This window comes from Salarias fasciatus, chromosome 13 (genome assembly GCF_902148845.1).
Source record: "Salarias fasciatus chromosome 13, fSalaFa1.1, whole genome shotgun sequence".
In the NCBI taxonomy this organism is placed as follows: Eukaryota; Metazoa; Chordata; class Actinopteri; order Blenniiformes; family Blenniidae; genus Salarias; species Salarias fasciatus.
Window position 1 is genome coordinate 17,141,617 of NC_043757.1, and position 21,214 is coordinate 17,162,830.

General features: G+C 42.9%; 2 protein-coding genes across 3 annotated transcripts in view; both read left to right on the forward strand.

Moving 5' to 3' along the window:
* LOC115399412 (hsp70-Hsp90 organizing protein 2) lies at positions 1–16,891 on the forward strand. 2 transcript variants are annotated; one of them, XM_030106744.1, is made up of 17 exons: positions 1–176; positions 2,580–2,671; positions 2,757–2,837; positions 2,917–2,973; positions 3,061–3,249; positions 3,338–3,451; positions 3,962–4,007; positions 4,204–4,294; positions 4,386–4,527; positions 5,082–5,186; positions 5,270–5,366; positions 5,502–5,535; positions 5,684–5,761; positions 5,855–5,957; positions 6,045–6,166; positions 6,274–8,867; positions 16,880–16,891. In XM_030106744.1, the coding sequence occupies exons 1-16, from the start codon at positions 119–121 to the stop codon at positions 6,407–6,409; spliced, it is 1,545 nt and encodes a 514-aa protein (XP_029962604.1). In that variant the 5' UTR covers positions 1–118; the 3' UTR covers positions 6,410–8,867; positions 16,880–16,891. The 2 variants fall into 2 exon arrangements, with proteins under 2 accessions (XP_029962604.1, XP_029962605.1); XM_030106745.1 differs by having other exon boundaries at positions 6,274–8,515.
* Positions 13,172–21,214, forward strand: part of loxl4 (lysyl oxidase-like 4) — a 25,151-nt gene continuing 17,108 nt past the window's right edge. Inside the window, exons 1-4 of the mRNA XM_030106743.1 lie at positions 13,172–13,297; positions 14,321–14,661; positions 16,429–16,736; positions 16,820–17,034. Coding sequence (XP_029962603.1) covers positions 14,337–14,661; positions 16,429–16,736; positions 16,820–17,034 — 848 coding nt within the window. The 5' untranslated portion in view covers positions 13,172–13,297; positions 14,321–14,336. The remainder of the gene's footprint in view (positions 13,298–14,320; positions 14,662–16,428; positions 16,737–16,819; positions 17,035–21,214) is intronic.

Below are 21,214 nucleotides of genomic sequence, written 5' to 3' on the forward strand. Positions count from 1 at the left end.
ACCACCGACAGATTCCCGCAGATTCGACAGCGATCGTCCCGATGTGACTAACGTGCCCGGGCTGACCGAAACATTTGCCTAACCGCCTTCTGTGGGATATTGGAGACGATAATGCTGGATGGTTGCCCTCATGAGATTCACCAGAGACATATGCAGACTGTTGGGACTCGGCAGCGGTAAGCAGCGTCCCACCTTCGAAAAACTTTTTCTCAACTCAACCCGCAAGTTCCCGCACCGATCCCCCCTCGAAGCGGGTCGGGGAGATCGTGGTGAAAATTGATCTTTAACGGTGTTTGGACTGGTGTCTTTGTCGCGAGGGACCAAACCGAGCCCGCGGCCAGTCAATGAGAGTTCCCTCTTGCTGTTACACCCTTTACTTGCACTACTTCCAAGTATGCGCACTAGAGGCCACAAAGTTTGTCGAATAGGTTGAAAAACTCTCACGCCAAGCCGGTCTATTGTGAGGCAAAGCGTTACCGAACGTAACAAGTGAGCGCGTGCCAAAATCTGCATCGCCCGACGAGTGTCTGGAGGGCCACAAGTAGTGGAAGTCTTCTGCCCAGGTTATGACGGTATGACAACAATGCCTCGAATAGGTGGCAAAAAGTCCCTCAACACAGCTCAGGCTGATTTCAGTTCGGATTTGTCATGTGCTCACACTCTCTTCCTCTTTTTTTTTCTTTTTTTTTTAATTTTTCCAGCAGCAGCAGGTTAGTTGATGCACTTACTGTTCAAATCAGATTACCAGCAGCTGGGCCACACTCAAAACTGTTACAGTATAAGTCGGCTGTATCAAAGTCCCATGTCTCTTTAATTCAGTTTCCAGATTCTTATCTGTGTACTCTCTGGCCGAAATCCAGTTTTCATCTTCTTCATGTATTTGTTGTGCAACCAGCTGTGTGACTTGCACACACATTAAATCACTCAGGTGGTTGTGTTTAGGTGATAAGGCTTTCCTCCTCTCTGTTACGCGATGTTGAAGGAGGGGTAAAAACCCAACGCTGCAGTCCTCCCCGGCGATACGCTGTTATTTTGCATTCCTGTGGAAAGAGCTCACCTTTCAACTCAACCCTAATTTTAGGGAAGTTTTGATGAAGAGGAGAAACAGAGAGTCTTTTGTTGCATTCTGCCCACCGACTATGTATCGTTTGCGAGTTTGTAGGACATTCAGTTGTAATGAAGGCTGACCTCGAAGTCTGCCTGGGCTGTGTGGATGGAGCTGTTTAGTGGGGCATGTTTCTTGATATGCGAGTCGCGAGCCAGACCGTGGACAGCTGAAATTCCTCGCTCTCTCCATGTATGTTTGAAGACACATTTGCTGTGCTGGAGTGGTGGAGGGAGCGTTTGACATATAGATAAATATGTGGTGAAATGGATAAGCGTGTCAGAGGGGTCACCAAGTCTTGCATACTTGTGCTTTCGGAGCATTCTCTATCATAGAAAATGTTGACCAGGGCCAGCGTACTCCAGAGATTAATAGACCGGGTAAGAATGAGGAAGTCCGATGGCTACTTCACTTCTTTTTCTCACACGATAAGTAGTTTGCAGTATTTAGAGGTGGTGCCTGAACAGCATAACTGAGCTCCTCCATCAAAGCTTCACGAGTCATAACATGAGTCACAGACCAAGTATGGATTTGTCATTCTCTGGAAACATTTCCTGAACCAATGGAAATCTGACACCACACGGATTCCTGCATGGTCAAGTGTTTTTGTTTCTGTTCGTTTTCATCCGCTGCCTTCGACTGTAATAAGCTGTAACGTTGAGGCTTGACCAATGTGCAACTCGCCACACCTTTCCAACACATGCATAACCTACATTCAAGCCTGTGGTGCATCTTGATTTCAGCTAACTTTCTAAGAACAGACTTTCTCAAACTTCAGTGTTACTGTAATTATCTGATCGCGGGACAAGAAAACTGACTTTCAGCCAGTCAACAGAGAAATGTTCTGTTTGTTTTCATCTCATACTTCTTAAAAGACTTTAAAAGATACTATTACCTTTAACATTAGATATTCAACAAAACCAGATTAAGGAAAGGTTAATTGTTGTAGTGTAATTATTTGTGTTTCTGAATGCTTTAAAGTGCCAATCAAGTGCATTTGAAGAAAAAAAAAAGTAATCTGGATTGTAATAATATTGGTAGTTCAGATGTACTTGTTGATTATATGTTGCCCTAAACTGAGCATTCAGACAAGCGAGTCGTCGTATGGACACTTTGAACACGAGTCCCTTGCGGCTGTCAGTTTTACTGTTGAGCCTTGGAGCAAGACATCCTCCACCTTCTGTTTTTTTTCTTAGTCATGCTAACCTTTAATCTATGTAAATGATGATCGATGCACAGGGAAGCAGCGATACGCGTGGAATCATATCAGATGATGGCGTTGCTCGTCTCGCATTTCACAGGAACTCCGCATTATGCACTCCCACTGTGTTGAGGGGTTATTTTCCTTCCTTCGGCAGGATGAGTGCATTTAATCAGCTCGCTGCAAATTGCCCACACTCTGCTTCCTTTCCACATTACATAATTTCAAGAACAAGAGCGCTCGATGATCAGTTTGATCCATTTCTTCCCAAAGCGCCCGCTGTCCAGCAGCAGCCCGAGGAGGAGGAGCGGATGGACTACGCCGCTGCGACCTCTGACCCCACCGACGATGCCGCTTTGTCACAGGTAAACAGATGGTGCCAGCCTGACCGGGCATGGCAGGGGTCAAGGGGTAATGAGCAATGTCCAACCTGCTTGTGTGTTCGTTAAGGATGTGTTGAACGGAGAGGAGGATTTGAGTGAAGGAGAGAAAGTGAGACGGAGGGCGGAGAGACGGAAAGCCAAGAGAAAGGTGACCCCTCGGATGCCTTTGAAAAGCTCTCATAATCCTCCATGTGGGCATTTTCCAACAAGCTATATGTCTGTTTCAGCGTCGGCGGAAACGTAAGAAGCAGGAACAGATGAAGCAGAACGGCAGCATGGAACAGGTACCGGTCATTGTTCCCTCTAACGAATCGCGCTGCGTCTGGATTCTCCTGTGAATGTTTAAATGTAAACGTGGCCCCGCGCATTAGGATGACGAAGAGGATGATGGAGGTGCAGAGTCTGAAATGGATGAGAGCGAATCGGAGGCAGAAGGCGGCGCTGAAGAGGAGAAACAGAAAGCTCAAAAAGAAGAGAGAAAAGAGGCAAAATCACAGGCTGCTTCAGTCACACTGCCCTCTGGATTCAAAGGACAGCGCAAGACCCAGCTTAGTGAGGAGGTGGGGAATGATATACCATGTGTTGAGCATGAATCGCCTGTATTCTACAGGTGCTGGCTAATGATGAAGATTTTCCTCTATGCCGCAGGAGCCAGAGTGGGATGTGAGCAGTGCCTTCTTTGCTAATGCTGCTAGCCATATCAAACCCAAAGGATCAAGTCGCAAGTCCAAAGAAAACAAGGAGAACGAGGCCAGAAGAGAAGTGAGTGAGAGCCAATATGTCCTGATCATGTAGGTGAAGTCTGTCACACGGATGGTGTCTCTATCACAGCAGATGTTATCGGCTGGCGTTCTGGAGCAGAGAAGGAACATTTTGTTCGCAAAGTTGATGTTTTAGAAGCAGAAATACAGTGATATTGAAAGATTAGGACGAGATTGACAAAGGCCTGGATGGTTATTGCAAGCATGCAATGCATCAGAGTATTAATATAGTCTCAACAGGTATTGATCACAAAAGGACAGCCGACACAAGTCTAGTGGTCATAGTTTTTGTGTTCATATGCATAAGATGTGGGCAAAGCAAAAACTGCTGTCATAAGCTGATGACTATTTTTCTTCTGGCAGTAATATGTTGCTCTAACAATTCCAAAGTCTGAAGTGTGGAAAAATGGACTCTGGACCACGAAAGCAGTCGCTGTACTGTGTGTTTTGTGTGTCTGTACGTGCATTTTCAAAAAAATATAAGGTGACTGAAATAATATTTTGCTCACAGACAAATGAAACTGACACCATGACCAAGAAAAGTGCTTCACTGACAGGTGAGTAATAGTTTCTGCAGAGCACAGCACATGGCCGGTCCTTTTAATAGCATATTCACTGAAACAGAAACAAAAGCTTCAAGGACATTATTGATTGCACTTTTTTTTTTTTTTCCATACAAGCATGTCAGTTTGCTGCACTTGCACTCAGGCTGCAGTTCAGAGAACCGTTTTCAAGCATCCTCCTTTCCTCTAGAAAAAGGGATCAAGCTGGTGCAGGAGGGGCAGTACGCACAGGCAGTCAGCATGTTTACAGAAGCCATTAAATGTGATCCGAAGGATTACAGGTATGTCCTCCGCCGTCTGGCACATCTCCAGAGTGCCTCGGCTTTTTTTTGACGTGTATTTTTAAAACGGAATCCTCGCATCATCCCGCAGGTTCTTTGGGAATCGTTCGTATTGCTACTACTGCTTGGAGCAGTATCTGGAGGCTCTGACGGATGCCGAACGCTCCATTCAGCTGGCCCCGGACTGGCCCAAAGGATACTTCCGCCAGGGCAGAGCTCTCATGGGCATGAAGGTCGGTTTGGGGTTGCGAAATGTAGGAATTCTGCATTTTTGAAAGTTACTTAACAAACTGGAAATAGGAACCAAGTTTACTTGTATGTTGGTTCATTCAGAATAAAAACTACTTTTAAAATAGGAAACAGAATAAGGAAAAGCTCTCTGTATTTAACAACATGCCGATAGTAAAACATTTAACTACACCTACATCTTTGTTTCCCTAAGTTAAGGAATATAATCAATGGAAAGCTTGGAATTTGGACGCTCTCTTACGTGTGTGGTTTTTTTCTGCAGACACTCCCACAGCAAAAAGAGGTGCTGTTTGATGTTGAACATGTAAATATTTAACTGTAGAAACTGATTTGGAATTTATAAGATTTCAGTTTTGACAGTCTGCATGTTGTAGAATGAAATCAACTTGATTAAAATCAACCGTTTTGCTTCAGGTCTCTTTCCTGCAGGGCTGTGGGCCAGTCGGAAGCATATCAACTGGTGTCATGCTTGAATCAGTGCGACTCATTTAGCCTTGATTTTCTTTTTTTTTTCTTCTTCTTCTTTCGGTTGTTGTAGCGGTACGGTGAAGCGGAGAAGGCCATGGAGCTGGTTCTGAAGCTGGACAAAGACTGCGAGGAGGCCGTCATCGACCTATTTGACTGCAAAGTGCTGCAGTTAATGGTACATATCACAGCAAATGTCCCAACCCAAGTAATTACTTGATTCCATTCTTTTAACTGTATTACCTCTGGTTTTCCCCTCAGGATCATGGATTCGAAGACGTGTCCACTTGTGTCAAACTGCTTGAGAAATTTTCAACTGTGCAGGCTGTGCTGGCGTCTTGTTCTGACTTTTACCGACGTAAGATGATCTGCAAACAAATATATATTTTTTCTTCTATGCATATAGTGTTAGCTAACCTTTTCAGGTTGATGAAAACAGCAGCTGATAGTCGGTGCAGTCTGTTGACGAAGCTGTTTTTCTGTTTTTGTGCAGCTGGGAGCCAAGATCCCTCAGTTCTGCAACCAGGGTAAGCAGCAGTTTGTTTCTCTTCAAATCTTAGGTGTGGAGGTTTAGTGTCCAAATTCATGGCTACAATCTGTGTGGTGTTTTTCTATTTTGTGTTTTGTGTATTCTGTGATTTCACTGCGTTCCCATGCTCTCTGTCTTTGCTGCAGAAGCCCGTGGCCTTCTCTGTGGGTGGGGAATGTGACAACCGAACTAAGTGAGAAACACCTATGGGACCTTTTTAAAACGTAGGACCTCCGTCTGCTAGATTCAGAGTTTTTTCTAAAGGTAGAGGGAAACCTGTTCAATCTATTGCTCATTTACTGACTTGTTTACTTTAGGTACGGCGAGATCGACAGCATTCGGGTGCTGCATGACAAATTCTGTGCCTTTGTGAACTTCAAGAACGCGAGCATGGCGGCTCGTGCCATGGAGAAGCTCAATGTAAGCGCTTCCACTCAGTCCCTGCGCTCTGTCACGTGCTTGTTTCATTGGAATGGGACTCAAGTCTCGGTCTCTTCGCTCACGCAGGGCTATTGTATTGAAAACACGCGACTGGTGGTGCGCTATCCTGACCGCCGCACTCCGAAGGTCCTTCCACTTCCGCTGAAGACTTGTCTTCCTGTCACACAGCAGGCCGGAGCGGCGGCTGGGTAAGGCGCTCCTCCCCTGCTCTGTGGAATCATACGGTAGAGACGCAGTTTTTTTTTGTTTTTGTTTTTTTTCACGGCTGATTGGCCTCCTCTGGGTGTCTTTGCAGACCTCGAAGACGGGGCCCGGTGAACGGAGACGAGTGTTACTTCTGGAGAACCACTGGCTGCCACTTTGGCGACAAATGTCGCTACAAACACATTCCCGACCAGAAAGGCAAGGACAGGAAACCCTGGCAGCCTTGAACTCAGTTTACACTCAGTAGGTCACAGAAAACTGGGAAAACGCCGATTGTGCCAACGGAGCTCGTTCGTCCTGTTAACACGTGGGTTAGCCACTTTAATATTGCGAAGCAGACCGGAGTATTCGAAGGGTCAGATGGTTGCGCCGGGCCTCCAACGGGACGGACAGTCACACGCATACCACAGAGGACTCAGAGCATGATGGTTTCTGTTCTACCTGCACAGCAGTTCATGTTATCCAGAAGTAGTCGGTAAAACCATTTGATGCAGTCTTTTCCTCCACACCAAAGTGTTTATATTTGCAGCCATTAACGCCTCCCTCTGTAGGGGGAAACACGTTTTCACAAGCCCATGATGAAATTATGGCAGCAGTGAGAGTAATCCTAAGTTCTTAGATCAGTTTTGAAGGCCTTCCATTTTTTAGAAATTTCTCAAGAACGCGGCAGAAAAAGTTCAGTTTTCTAGAAATTTCTCAAGAAAGCGGCACAAAATGTTCCGTTTTCAGAGTTTTAAATGTTTAACAGAGTACTGCTTATGTGTCCCATTCTTCCTCATCACATCCGACAGACCAAAGAATTACCATTGTATGTATTTCACATTTCAGTACTTTTCCATATAGATTTAGTTTTTATTTCTAGCCAATAAGCTGCAAAGACCCTGTTTGGGGGGCCTTTTTTTTTTTGTTTGTTTTTTTTATATATATAATAATTTTCTCTGGCCCCGGCCTTACGAAATACTGCCTTGAATGATTTAAATGTTTGCCTGATTGTCAGGAGCCATTTTCAGAGCTTGATGCGCTGAGTGCTTCAATAGATTGCCATCAAACTCTGGAACAGCCCGACATGACTCATTCATTGGACTCGGGTGTGCTGAGTCAAATGAGAACCGGCACAGCAATGGCTCCCACCAGGCCGCAGTTGGAGAACACTTGATTTATACTGTAACATGTAGCCTCAGTTAAATAGTTGCATATGTCGAAACTTCACATCTGGTGTTAAAGGACTGTGAAACTGTGCACGCCAATGCATGAATGAATTAGGTGCACTTTTTAATATCTGCCAGTGCGTCGGTTGGAAGCTTGAACACATTCCTCGCGTGTGCGTAGAGCCATTTCGACAAGTTCTGTCCTCTTGATAGCGCTTGCGGTGTGGAGTAGAAGTCAAATCAACAGTTGACGATACTGCGCAATCCGGTGACAAATTCTGCTTTCCAAAAGGTTTTGAGGTCTCAGAAAATCTGAGTTCAAGAGGTATTGTTTGAATTATCATGGCGGTTTCACCATATGTCTTTGTTGTCGTTGCGGATTATGCTGTTCCAGTTTGAGGCCTCATCTCAATTTGTCGACTACAGTAGAGCCGAGTCACGGCGTCGGTCTCTGACTCAGCTCCAATGAGGAGGCTTCAACCAATTTTATTTCAGAATTAGAATATTTAGCATGTTTTCAGTAACATTTGCATGTCAAACATCAGACTTTGTCCCTATGCAAAAGAAAAGGGCCACATCGATCGTCGCCTCTGTGTCAAACACACCCCTCATGTAGAAAATGCTGAAACCTTGAAGCAGTGTTTTAAGACCTGTGGGCCTCCATTTCAGTATTTTCTAAGAATCTCAGAGTCCGATTATTCTGTATTTAATAAACAAACAACCCCCCTCAAAAAAACAAACAAAACCTTATATTGTTAAATTCCGACACTAGACGGTGTGTTTAAAGCTTCTCGGTATGCGCCTGTATCACCTGCTCAAACTATTTCACCTGGTTTATGTCCACACTACGTTCACTCTTATGAAAACTATGCACAACAACTTTCGCTGAGAGTATTTATTTTCCTATTTATACTTGTGTTTTTCTTTTTTTGTTTTTTTTCCCCCACAATATGCAGTGAAAACGAATTTCACCTAAAGTCTTCGGCCACTTGGTGTCTGACTTCATGACTTCTAGAAGCGTATCATAAATGACACCATCTGTTCTGTTTATTTCTAGCGTTGAAGATGAGCCTTGTTAACAACTGAGAATTTGATGTGAAGAGTCACATGCCGCAGTTCTGCTTTCCTGCTTAAAACCCCCGTTCTGCGGCTCAGACTCGTGAAAATAGGAATCGGAGGCCAGATGTTAAGACTGCACTTGTTAACAGGCTTATCTGACCGGTGCTACAAGTTGACAGAACAGTTATTTTATAGACTTTAAATAAAGCCAGCTTGATTTTTATCAGAGCATGTATTTAATTTCACTGCATCAATATTTCAGATTGGGCAAACTATTTTCTCCTTTTTTTTTTTTTTGTTTTGTTTGTAGCCTCTTTTTATCCTGTTTCAAACTATTTCAGGATGACATATTTCTAATTGTAAAGTTTATATCCTGAGCACTGCAATTGTGTTAATCTCCCAAATATTTTGTACTATTGTTACTGCACTGCAGAAAGAGTCTTTTATATTTAATAAAAGTATTTGAACCAACGAAAATGTATCGGATTCTCTTGTTTTGCAAGTAAGACCTTGAGGGTATGGGATGGGGGGGGGGGGGGGGGGTTCCAGGGCTGTCCTGTCTTTGTATGTGTGGTTCTCTTGTCTTCCACATGGTGGCACAATTGTACTTAGGCTGAAATTTCATGAGGTTCATGTATTATATACCTTCTTATTTTAAGTCAGGAATCAAGACAATTTATGTCACTGTAGATGAAAACAAAAACCTTACTGAATCAAGCGGGTCGACCTGGAGTCGGGGAAATTTACGTGCTTCCTCATCAGCAGTGGAAGACACTTAACCCGGGCAGAGCGAGAGATTCATTAGAGAAACTGTGACCGCTCAAACCAGCGAGAGCTGGAAATGGCTCTAAAAATGTGCAGAGGAAGCAACAAGTATGCCGCAGATGACTTTTTAACAAGAGAAACTGAAAGCTTGAGTAACTGGAGTGAGTCGGCAACATGCTGCAAAATAAGGAGGATATACGCTCGATTTTCAAGATTTGATCTTTAGCCTAAGCAGCACGAGTGAGGTGTTAAGACTTCCTACTATCTTTGAGCATGTTTCCAAGATGAGTTCCATCAATCTTTCAGTCTTGATGATTAAACTCTTTGAAAAAGGATGCAGAATGATTTGAAACTTTTCCTGGGTCATCGAAATGCAGATATTAGGTCGGGATCTATTGATGTGCTGGGACACCGACTCCTTTCACCTTGTTATTCCTCAGGAAAGGCGAATTTATTTGTATCACAGCACTCATATATGGGCAATTCAAAGTGCTTCACAAAGGCAAGTAAATAAAGTTACATTGAAATCATAAAAATAAAACATATTAAAGTAAAAAAGCATCTAAAAGGCAATTAAAACAAAATTGTTAAGACATTTTAAATGAGGCTAATAAAAATGCATTTTGAATTGTGTATAATTGCTATTCGGCGTCCCAAATAACCCACAAATATTCTCCTCTCGCCAGAGAAACCCACATGTCACGCTGTTTCGGTTACCTTCGCCAACAATAGACTCGCTCCACGCATCCAACAAAGAAGAAGTGAGTTTTTTGATGTACATTTTGGGTCAATCCAGAGTTAAAAAAAAAGAAAAGGTCAAAGTGAACTGTGGCACGCAACACTTGCTCTAGCTGTATTTCACAGCTCATTTGTGAACCCATCATCATCTTTTACATGAAATTCTCTGACAGCTGCAGCACTCGACCAACCAAGCATCAATACAGCATCATCATGACTGTTGTTAACTTTCAACTTTCATTAATGCTCTGCCAGCATTTGTGATCCTTTCTAACCGAAGTTTAGTCTTTTACAGTGAAATGCACGCTCCACTGGGTTGAGATCAGGTGACTGACTTGGCCATTCAAGAATATTCTTTGCGTTACTGAACTCCTGGGTTACTTTAGCTGTAGATTTGGGGTCACTGTCCACCTGCATCATGAAACGCCACCCAAGAACTGTGCAGCCTTTTTTATCCGCAGCCTGGCGATGGCTTGTTTCACCTGTATGGAAAGCTCCTTCGTTGTCTTCACAGCAAAATCTTCCAACTTCAACCACCACGTCTCAAATCAACTCCGTGCCTTTTGTCTGCTTCATGTCATAATGGAGGACTTGCCCACATCTGCCCTTGAAATAGCCTTTGAGTCACCTGTCCATTTGCTTTAGGTCCAGTTAAGAGGGTGGCACATTTTAGGGAGCTGAAACTCTGAAACCCTTCATCCTTACTGAATGTGGATTTCCTGAAACGAAAGTCGAGAGTCCTTTATATAACTATAACTGAAATATGGCTCAGTGAACAGGTAAAAACTGGATTAACAGCTTATGTCAGTGTCCAAACATTAATGGGCTTAAACTGTACCTTTAACTATACGTACTTGCTGTTTTGCAGAAGTCAGAGAAATACAAGAACTTGACGAAGAAGAAAGTAAGTGTCAGGCCCAAGTCACATTTCACTTTTTAATAAGAACGATATTCGTATTCAGCCAAACCTTTGGCTCAGACCTCCACTGTAGTACATGTACTGTACCTCCCCCCATTTTTTCATGTGGTGTAATGTTTTCCAGATTTCTCATGATAGGAGAGGATTTTCTCTCTCAATGACCGCCTTCAATTGTCACTTTTTCCTGAGGAAATGTCTTTTGATTCATTAGACTCATCTCTTAGAAATGTTAAAATAATTACTATTTAATCAGCCCTTTCACTGAAGGCATTCTTTGGGTCTACAATGATCTAAAATTATTTTGTTACAGTACTTCCTGTTTTAGTGGTGGGGTGGGGTGGATGGATTTTACTGTAGAGGTTCTTAAATAAGGAGAATTTTAAGATGAGATAGGTATATTTCTTTCAGGATGTACTTGAGTTGGAATAAATGTATGGGCAGAATTCACTTTGAGCTCAGAGGGAAAATACCCTTTAACATTATTACAAGTGAAATTACATCTCACTGCAAATCTCATCCATAACCTGGATAAAATCCACGCGGCGTGCACCTCCACGATCCTATAGCCGGTTTCAAGTGAAAGCGTTATGAAGGCCTGGAGAGGCTGGAGTTGAGGGGGTGGAGGTGTCGTTTGAAAAGGCGCTTGTTTATTGTTGGAGAGCATGTATTTATTTCATGCCTCCACAGATTGTGGGTAAGGGCAGAGCCGGCTCGGTCGGCGTAATTAGAGAGGTGGAGAGAGAGAGAGCGAGCGCTCTGCCACAGAGGCCTGCTTTGCTCTATAGAGCACTGAAATGCACTCTCACCCGTACACGCCCCCAGTGAGCTGTAAAATATCGGCACACGGGCAGCGACACCTGTCTGCTCTTGTTTAGTCAGTCTAATATGCAACGGCTCGCCATAAATTATAATGAAGGCATGTCGCACGCACAAATGATAGTTAGTTTTTAAGCTTAGTAACCACTTTTTACTTTCCCTTTTTTTCTTTTTCTTTACATCTTTCTTTCCTCTCCCTGTCGGCCTTGGAGATCCCTCTGATTTGGCCCCGCTAATGTGGGGTCTGCTCTTCCTGTTCGGGTTTACCAGGCCAGGGAGGGACCACCGTTTTGCCACCCAGTGGCACTACGTATCACTTGCACACACACGCACACACAAACATCTCAATTACAGCTTCAAAAGCCTCCCCGTGCACGTACCAACACACACGCATGTAACGTGTGATTCCTGTTCGCACCGCCGGTAATCTGCTTAAGATTAAGTGTTTTTTTTTTTTTTTTTATGGCAGCAGACGATGTTTTGGCTGCTACCTCCCCTGTCATGATTGTAAATTTTCCTGTCTATGAATAAACCTCGCTGCCTCAGAAAGGTGCCCACTGAGGTTTACTCGAAAACAGAAACAGTTTATCAGCACAACACCCCGAGGCCCAAAATTTCCGAGTTGCTAAATTTGTCCGAAAACCTCCCAAAACGACAGAAAAAAAATAAATGAAGTGTCAGACGAGGAGAAAGGCCTTTGTGCACATGTGGAAGAAGCCTAAATTGGAATGAGGCAGAGTACTGAAGCGACCTGGCTTGAAAGCCATAAATGGGAATTTCAGCTCAGTTTTTTTTTTTTTACTTTTTAATTCTACATCCACGACGATGAGTTGAACCTTTATGGCTTCCATACCACGATGATAGGTTGAGCTATAGTAACACGCTCCTGAGCAGGGGTGGTATGGCTCATTCTCATCAGTCACGTTCACCATGGCTACGGTGAGGCTGCGCCTATTTTAGAGATCGTGGTTTGCGGCCATCTCAACAGGGAAATATCTACCCTGTGGTATAGGGAGCTTCTTTAAGACACTCGGAACTTGATGTTTGAAACTATTCTGGACTCGGAGCTCTTCCTGTGGGTTACATTTACTCACGTTCATTCTGTAGTTTTGTAACACTGCGACACTTCGGTTGTGTAAAGCACCTTCAGCCAATCAGAAATGAGAGTCTCTAAACTACATAAGTTTGATTAAATAATGAAAATTTGTTTTAAAGTATATTAGATATTTTGTGCTATTCCCCCTCTATTGTTGCTGATGTCTCATGTTTTAAGTATTTGATATTTGATTCATTTATTTTACATCTGATCTACATCAGAGATAATTTATTGACACTTTAACTTGTCGTCCATATGTCAAAATAATTTAAAATGAGAAACCATGTTTGGAATTAATAAGGAAAGTTTCGTAGTTTGAACTTTGTCAGTGTATTTTTTAGCACTGCTTAGGTAAGTCAGCACTTCTATATGAAGGGAAGAGAGCTGGTGAGAAAGGCAGCCCAGGAGGAGGGAGGCAGCGAGGGAGGCAGCGAGGGAGGCAGGGAGGGATATATGGAGAAGGAGGGAAGAAGGGAGGATTGAGTGAGGAGAGCACAGAGTAGACACACTCCTTCACTCAGTCACTCTCCCCTTGCCAGTGACATCCACCACTGCAACATCTGCTGCCTGCCAGGTGAGTCCACTGGCACTCTACTTTCTCATTTTACACTTCATTTTTTTAGGTGAAATAATCATTTTTTGATAATTTTTTTAAGTAGTTATTTCCACTTTATTAAGTAGTTGTGTTGGTACTTATGTATGCATCGGAGTCCAGGTGTAACAGGTGTTTGAAGGGATGAAAATTTGTTGCAAGGTGCTTCAGATCCTTATATATTTTGTGGATACATTACAAAATACAGTAGGATTAAAGAATCTGGAGGAAAAAACTGTCAGTTGTTAGTTTTACGATGTAGTGCTCCGTAAAACCACATTCTGTACACTGATTCGTGAGTACAACCAGATTTACTGTTTGCGTCGCAGACTGTTTGCTTGTTCTCAGTCTGTCATCTTATAGTTTTAGGGAAACACATCTTGAGTTTACCCTGCTGTGCTTTTCTCTTGTGGCCTCCAGGAATTTTACTATTTAAATCAGTCCCAACCAGCACGTTGGTGTTTCAGACACTTGTTCATGTGTAGTTAAAATCTGCCTTGTGTCCTTGTCTGGTTTGTCAGCCTCGGGCATGTTTACGCACGCAAATTACCACACCAGTGTGCTTGTGTAATTCTAATTATATGCCTATGTTTGACACCAGAGAAAAGATTTCACTTTTTTTTTTTTTTTAAACATAGTTTGCTTGGTACAGCATCCCAGCAGGTTGATAGTGACTGAGAACAAAAGAGGGAATACAAAACGAGTCAAGCTGTAGGATGTGCAGTGACAGTAACACTTCTGAGCAGCTTGGTATGAGGATAGGATACCCCAGTGCATGAATTCCTATGTAGTCTACCTGAACTACTTTGTCCAGAGGATGTCACCATTGGTCTGCTAAAGAACCAAGGACCTCATTTTCCTTATGGGACCTGCGTTCAGTTTGTATGACGAATAGCATTAATGATGTGTGCATGTCAAAGTGGAAACAGCTTAGCTGTTTACTAAATTACTAAATTAATAATGTCATCATTTGGATAAATGCAGTGTACCAAACTTTATCTGCAGACCCGCTCCTCCTGTCATGATGACGACCCGCGCCCTCTGCCTGAGCTGCTTCGTCCTCCTCCTCGCGCTGCTCTCCCTGTCCCGTCAGGCTCGCGCCGAGCCGCGACGCACCACGTCGCCTCAGCGCCGAGCGGCCCGCGCGCCCGCCGCCAAGGTGCGCCTGGCGGGCAATTATCCCCGAGAGGCCCACGAGGGACGCGTGGAAGTGCTGCACAACAACACGTGGGGAAGCGTGTGCGACGATGAGGTGGACATCAAACTGGCGAACGTGGTGTGCCGCGAGCTGGGTTTCCAGGGCGGCGTCACGTGGGCTCACAGCGCCAAGTATGGGGAAGGTTCAGGTGAGAGCACGTGCTGTGTGAAGAAAGGTCAAGTTCATTAAGTTATGGTGCCCAGAATTTTGATTAAAAACAAAAAAAAAAAAAAAAATGAAAATTTAAATGGAAACATTTTTTTCTCAAATTCAAATTAATTCAATACATTTAATATACTGAGTATATCAACATAGCCCAGGACACAAATTCAGATAAGTCTCAGAACATATACGAACAGCACTTTACAAATTTCTTGGAAGAAATTAATGATATAAATAACACCTTCCACCTGGATAAACAATCAAAATATAACAGAAACATAATGTCTTACTTTATTGGATATAAAAATAAATAGAAAATTAAAACTTCTGAAGAGTCATTCAAAATCCATCTTATATATATCTCACTGTGTTTTCAATGTATTGATATAAACTAAAATTGTACCCTTGAAAGATATGGCTTAATAAATATCTATTCCTAATTAGGTGGGATGTTTTCTTCACTTTCTCTGACAAGGACCACTTTGGTGCTCATAGGCAGAATACAGTACCCTGTCTGACCCAGTCAATCACACTCTGAGTATATGATATTTTTAAACCAACATGCTGATTGTACTACTGAATTAGGGAATTAGACAGACTCCCGAGTGTGTATAGGTAAAACTGACCAGATATTATTCTTTGTCTTTGCTTGCATAAATACCTCTTTTGTCTTCAAATCTACGCATGCAAAACTAACAGATTGTGTTTGCACAAACTGCATTACAGCTGTCACTGTAGAGATCTTTGAACTGAGGAAAATGTAAACTTGTCCTTACGTGACGTAAATGTTGATGTGAATGAAATGAATTGTGGATAATGAAAAACCTTTCCCACAATTAATTTAACTCAACTCAGCAGGTTTTATAAAGCCACTGAGACGACTTTGAACTATTGGAAGAATCAAGAGTTTCAGGTTGCTCACATTTTACAGGCAGCAGGTGAATTTATCATGGTGAAAGAATTTAATGTGATTTGAGGTGCAGATGTAATTATTTTAAAAAGGGGCCGCAGCTCATTTAGTTGGGCTCGGCCTTGTCGGTGTTCATGCTGGCTAAGGGACAAGCTTCACTGACACACTTCATTGGAAGGGAGTGGTGTATCAGCTTTTTCCTACTAGTCAAGAACAGGCCAATTAGATTAACATTCCTTTATTAGCTTTTCATTGACTGATCGTGGCAGATCGCCATGTTGGAGAAGTTTACACTAAAGTGTCACCTCTGAAGCTATCATGCTTCGCACACCGCTTTTGGTTCACAACTCAAGTGCATGGCTTCATAAAAAGACCACCAATTAAGACCTCCAAAATAACTAACATCATAAAGTGACAAAGATAACTTGTTGTGGGATTGGAGACTACACCTCGTTAAGGTCCTCTGCCAGCCCTTCAGAGCAAATATATGGACTGAAAAAGGCATTTGTTTTAGAATAATGACAGCATTGGCTTGCCAGAGTTGTGCAACACTTGCCATGGTTTATAGACATTCTTTACTGCTGCTTTTAAATCCAAATTAAAGAGAAGGTTGAGTGGATCCAGAGAGCAGGATCTACAGCACCCTGCCTTGTAAAATACTATGTATCTACTGCTAAACACCCTGCTAAGGTGCAGCCTTATATCAGAGTGCCAGTAAAAGTCAAGTGTTAGGTATTTAGAAACTGATTTGAGCTGCTGTGCAGATGCTTTGCCAAGTCCTTCTATTGAATATTCCATGAAATTCGCAATAAATTAAGTTATGCATTGTTTATTCTTTCACAGGCCCAATATGGATGGACAATGTACGCTGCGATGGCACGGAGAAGTCCCTGAAGGACTGCAAACACAACGGCTGGGGTGTAAATGACTGTAAGCACTCTGAAGACCTGGGGGTGGTGTGTGCCCCTCAGCGCCGGCCCCATCAGCCAGCCATCACCAGGAGCCACACCACTGCCAGCAGGCCTCATGGCAGCACCGCAGCTCAGTGGCAAGGCCATGTGGCCTCTCAAAGGCATCCGGGATATGGATATTATGGAAATGGACATCAATATGAGCCCCCCAGATTCCAAAGACAGCACCATCTTTATCAGGTACATCTTTATGTAGCACATTTATTTCAATGTTATTCCTTGAAAGTTTAGTAACAGTAGACTTTATGTTCATCTTTCGCAAGGGTCACGGTAAAGTTCGAATCGAAGAGGTGCGTCTGCGTCCCATTCTCATGGCTACCAAGCGGAAGAGCCTCATTACCGAGGGTGTGGTGGAAGTGAAGCATGCTGGGAGATGGCGGCAAGTTTGCGACTTGGGTTGGAGTCTCAACAGCAGCCGGGTGGTGTGCGGGATGCTCGGCTTTCCAGAGGCTACTCAGCACAATGTGAAAACATACAAGTGAGTGTGACTCCTTCCTGCAGGCTTCACTGACAGCAGCACAGTCTGCCTTTATGGCCTGGAGGTTTCAGATGGAAAATATTGGGCTATTGACTGTGATTCAGTGAGTTAGCATGCCATTGCATCCACCCCCCTTGTTAACTGAATTAAAACACATCCTGACAAAACAAAAACACAGCAGTGGCATCCAGTTTAGAGCCACTCTGAAGGGTTTTCAGTGGGCTTATCTTCCTTCCCCAGCCACTCCATCCCCGTGTCCCTCTTTGCCCCCCTTCCTCGGCCATGGGATGATGATAAAGGGATCCTGGTCCTCTCTCTGCAGCCCTTTCTTTACACCTCTCTCTCTAGGCAAATCACCTCTTCACAGCTCATTGCCTCTCCCTCACTCTCGCTCCCTTTCCCCCTCTGATGCTATCTTCAGCTCCCAACTTTTGGACAAACAGCCTCACTTTCACTTTTAGAGTCTCATGCCAAGCTGTAATATCACTGCTGATTGTGCTTTAACTGTCCCATCAATACCATGAGTGAGACAGTGGTAGTTCCTGGAGGCTGGCACGATGGTCTGTGTTGAGTGTCACTGGCAGGATATCCTCTGTGGATTTGTACCATCTCTCTCTTCCCTTTTTCCTCCATTTTTTATTTATTTATTTATTATTATTTTTTTATTAACCCGGTTCCCACCTCAGCTACATGCTTTCTCTATGTAGGTACAATTGCTATAAATTAACATGTAGAGTTTTATAAATGCAACAACAAGTAAACTATGAAATACTGTATATTACTAAAGGATGAATAATGACCAAGTGACTATTTTTCTATACGAGATATGGTTCAAAATGTTATAAATTTGTAACAGGAACTTCTCGGTATAGTCACAAATGTATTGATATGTGTTATCATTATCAGCAAAAGGGAAGGGGAAAAAAAAGGCTATAACTAATGTCCAGGCTTCTGTTATTTGGACTGACAGTTTTAAGATGAACATCAAAGCGTCTGTCAAACATTTGAAATAAAATCGCCATTACAAAATGTGGATTCCCTGTAAAAGTGGTAATGTTCACTATTAATCCAAACTTGCATTCTGCTTCACAGATGCTTATACCATTGCATTTGTGTGTCTCCTTTTCCTTCTTTGGCAAAGATCAATTCTTTATTTCTGAAAATAGCATTATTTGTGGTTTTGAGGATGTTTCTATTTTTACACTGCAGGAAGACCACACATGGGAAGAAAATTACTCTGCTGCTATTATAGGAATGAGTAGTTTCTGCCCATTGGTGGAAGGGGACCCAGTTGGATCTTACTCCTAGAAAGTGTAGGTGATTCACAGTTTAGCTATTTCTTCCCGCTCTTGGCCGGGGTTAGTCTGACTCAATCGGCGACAGACCGCAACATCTGCTCTGAACTGTACGCGCTAGATTCCTCTTGCCACTGAAAAGCTGTAGCTGTCAAAGGGGAACTTATTTGTTTTATAGACTTTTCTAAGTTTTTATTGACTTTACACACTGTCACTGTCGGCGCACACTCACTCTCTTGAGTGTATTAGAGTATTTTTCGCTTTGCCCTTGGATCAAGCCGTCTTCGTTGCACTCCTGTGTTATTGGAAGACAGTGGAGCTATAACTGGATCCCACTGTTGGAGGCTGAAATGATCCTGTGTCATATCTTCAGTCATAAAAGGCTCTCAGAATGAGCAGTCGCCGAAAACAACCTGGCTTGACTCAGTACACTGTCTCTACTGGGCCATTTAATAGAACGCAGCTTCCTCCGCATTGCAGGTGTGATGCTTTTCACACATCTTCTTGATATTCTGCTCCAGTGTAGATTTACTGTACAAATTAAAAGCAACTGCTGTTGATAAGTGTAAGCATTAGCTCAGAGAGGACCGGGGTGTGTGGATCTGTACAGCTGCAACAGTGGATATTTGGCTGCTAACCAGGAAGACCGATATGACAGAAGAGGGCAGAACTGCTGTAGCTTGAAGGTCTTGGATTGAAGCCCTGAGGGAATCTGCTCACTGCTGTTTTGTGATAATGTCTTCCTCTGAGGTTGAGAAGAGGAACTTGAATATCAGCAGTCCTTCTGTTCCTTCACTTTCTGACCAAAACCACAACAAAAACATTGTACAGTTGCAGTATGGGAAATGTATGCTGTTGTGATGATTTCGTTGTTTTTTTTATGTGTGTAAATTATACAGTCCTGGCATGGAAGCGGTATGTGACTTGATACCTTTTGGTCTGTATGTCCTGAGTTTGACCTGCTGTTTTCGCTGAAGCCTCAATTTCTGGTTTCAGCCATGATGATGTTGGTATTTCCAAATCTGTACCTGTTTTCAGCCTCCACAGATGTGTGTTTGCTCCCGCTTTGAAGTGTGTTTTTGCCTTCCAGCTGGTTCAAAAAGAACATGTGCCTCTCTGTTTTTGTTTCCTGTAATATATTGAAGTTTGTTTTGCAGTATTTGGTTTCTAAAACGGTGATGGATTGTTCTAAGTGTCTAAATCAAGATGTGTTGTTGCACATGTGATGTTTATCCAAACATAACAACCACACGGATGACAGAAAAGCAGCTTGGCTTGAGACCGTACTGTATGTTGAGTAAAACTGAAAAAACTCAGGTTTTGACCAATTTTAGCCAGAGGTACCCCCCTCCTTTCTCTCTTCTTTCAGTCCGTTCTGAGAAATGCTGGACCATGCCATGGCTCTCAGCTCCATGTGTCTCTTGGATGGAACTCTGAAGATGCTGTAATTACAAGTTGGTCAGGACCAAAGCTCTCTGGGGCTTCTGCTGAGAGTGAAAAAACACCCCCAATTATAGCTGTATGTGAGAGAGAGTGAGACGGACTTGGCGTAGGGGGCAGGAAGACCGTAACACGAGAAAGAGGAGCTGGAGAGAAAGTACGGGAGCAGCAGTCAGACCAGCCAGATTTTCGCTTGCTCGCGTGAAATATAGCCAATTACAGCTGCAGTTTGCCGCGCTGCCCGCTGTGTCAGCAGCTGTCTGTCTTTCTCTGTCACTGTGGTGATTTGGGACTTAACCCGGGGTTTTATGTTTAATTATGTTTTCGGCGGAATCTTTTCTGTGATGGGGGTATCATTTTCGGGCTTTTGGGTGACATTATGTGTGACCGAATCTGGTTTTCCTGTCTGATGTCTGTGTGATCCTCCTCTCCTGCCCTTCTCTCTAATTTATTTTCCCATCTTATAATTTCGTCATATATATGCTGCCGTGTGTTTCTTGGTGAGGAACAGACTGTGGATGTTGACTTTTTGAACTGAATTGAGACGTTTTGATGGAAATATTCATGGAAATAGCTACTGTAGCTTTTTTTTTTTCTCCCCCACAAAAAAAGCATAGTGGTTAAAGTAAGTTAAAGTTTTGATCATTGTATTGAATATTTGGCGCGCTTTAAATATTTATTTTTTCCATCAACATCTAATATTATTGACATCCAAGCTGTCTGGATTTTGTTATCTCAGTTTTTTTTTCTTTGATTGTACCTTTAAAATCAGTTTTTTGTGATATAGAAACAGACGTACAATAAATGGGGTGATTGTAGTGAATGGCACAGGGATTTACTACAGCTCTCTAAAATTAAACTTATTACTCTTTCAGTAAATGATGTTTAATTAAAGATAGATTTAAGTGTTTTAAGTGAAGTGCCCTTCCATTTTGCTTTGTTGAATTTGTCAGGCATTGTGTCAGTTTGACAGAAAGCAGACTTTATTAATCTCCATGAAGAGTACAATGGCAGGATGGAGTCATTTCTCAAACGACTGAGGTGCTAGGTACAGATAAGAAGTAAATTTGTGTAAGCAATGTGAATCCGTTGCACAGCAGACATACTGCATGTGCTCTTTGAAGAGTGGTGGGAGGGATTTCCACTTGATAGCACCTACGGTTGTGTGATATTCAGGACCTTTAATGTGAAATAATCTTACCTTCTGAAAACCCATTTAGTTTTAACTTGTGACGGCTACACACTGAAGCCACCGAGCCTTGGGAGAGGGATGAAACCCAAACAGTGATGTAAGGCTCATCAGGTAACAGACAGGTGGGACTCCCTGTCATTAGCTTCTGTTTTCTCGGCTTTCCAACAAGCTCTGGATGTGCTGTTTGGTTAAACAAGGCTTAAGAACATTATGGAGGTGAAAAACAAACCAATCTCAGGGTAATTGGTTTATG

Bases quoted from the DNA above. Each gene is read 5' to 3' on its own strand.
- LOC115399412 (XM_030106744.1), top strand. From the start codon at position 119: ATGGTTGCCCTCATGAGATTCACCAGAGACATATGCAGACTGTTGGGA. The intron at 2,672-2,756 runs GTAAACAGATGG...GTGTTCGTTAAG, and splicing joins ACGATGCCGCTTTGTCACAG to GATGTGTTGAACGGAGAGGA. The intron at 2,974-3,060 runs GTACCGGTCATT...CCCGCGCATTAG, and splicing joins AGAACGGCAGCATGGAACAG to GATGACGAAGAGGATGATGG.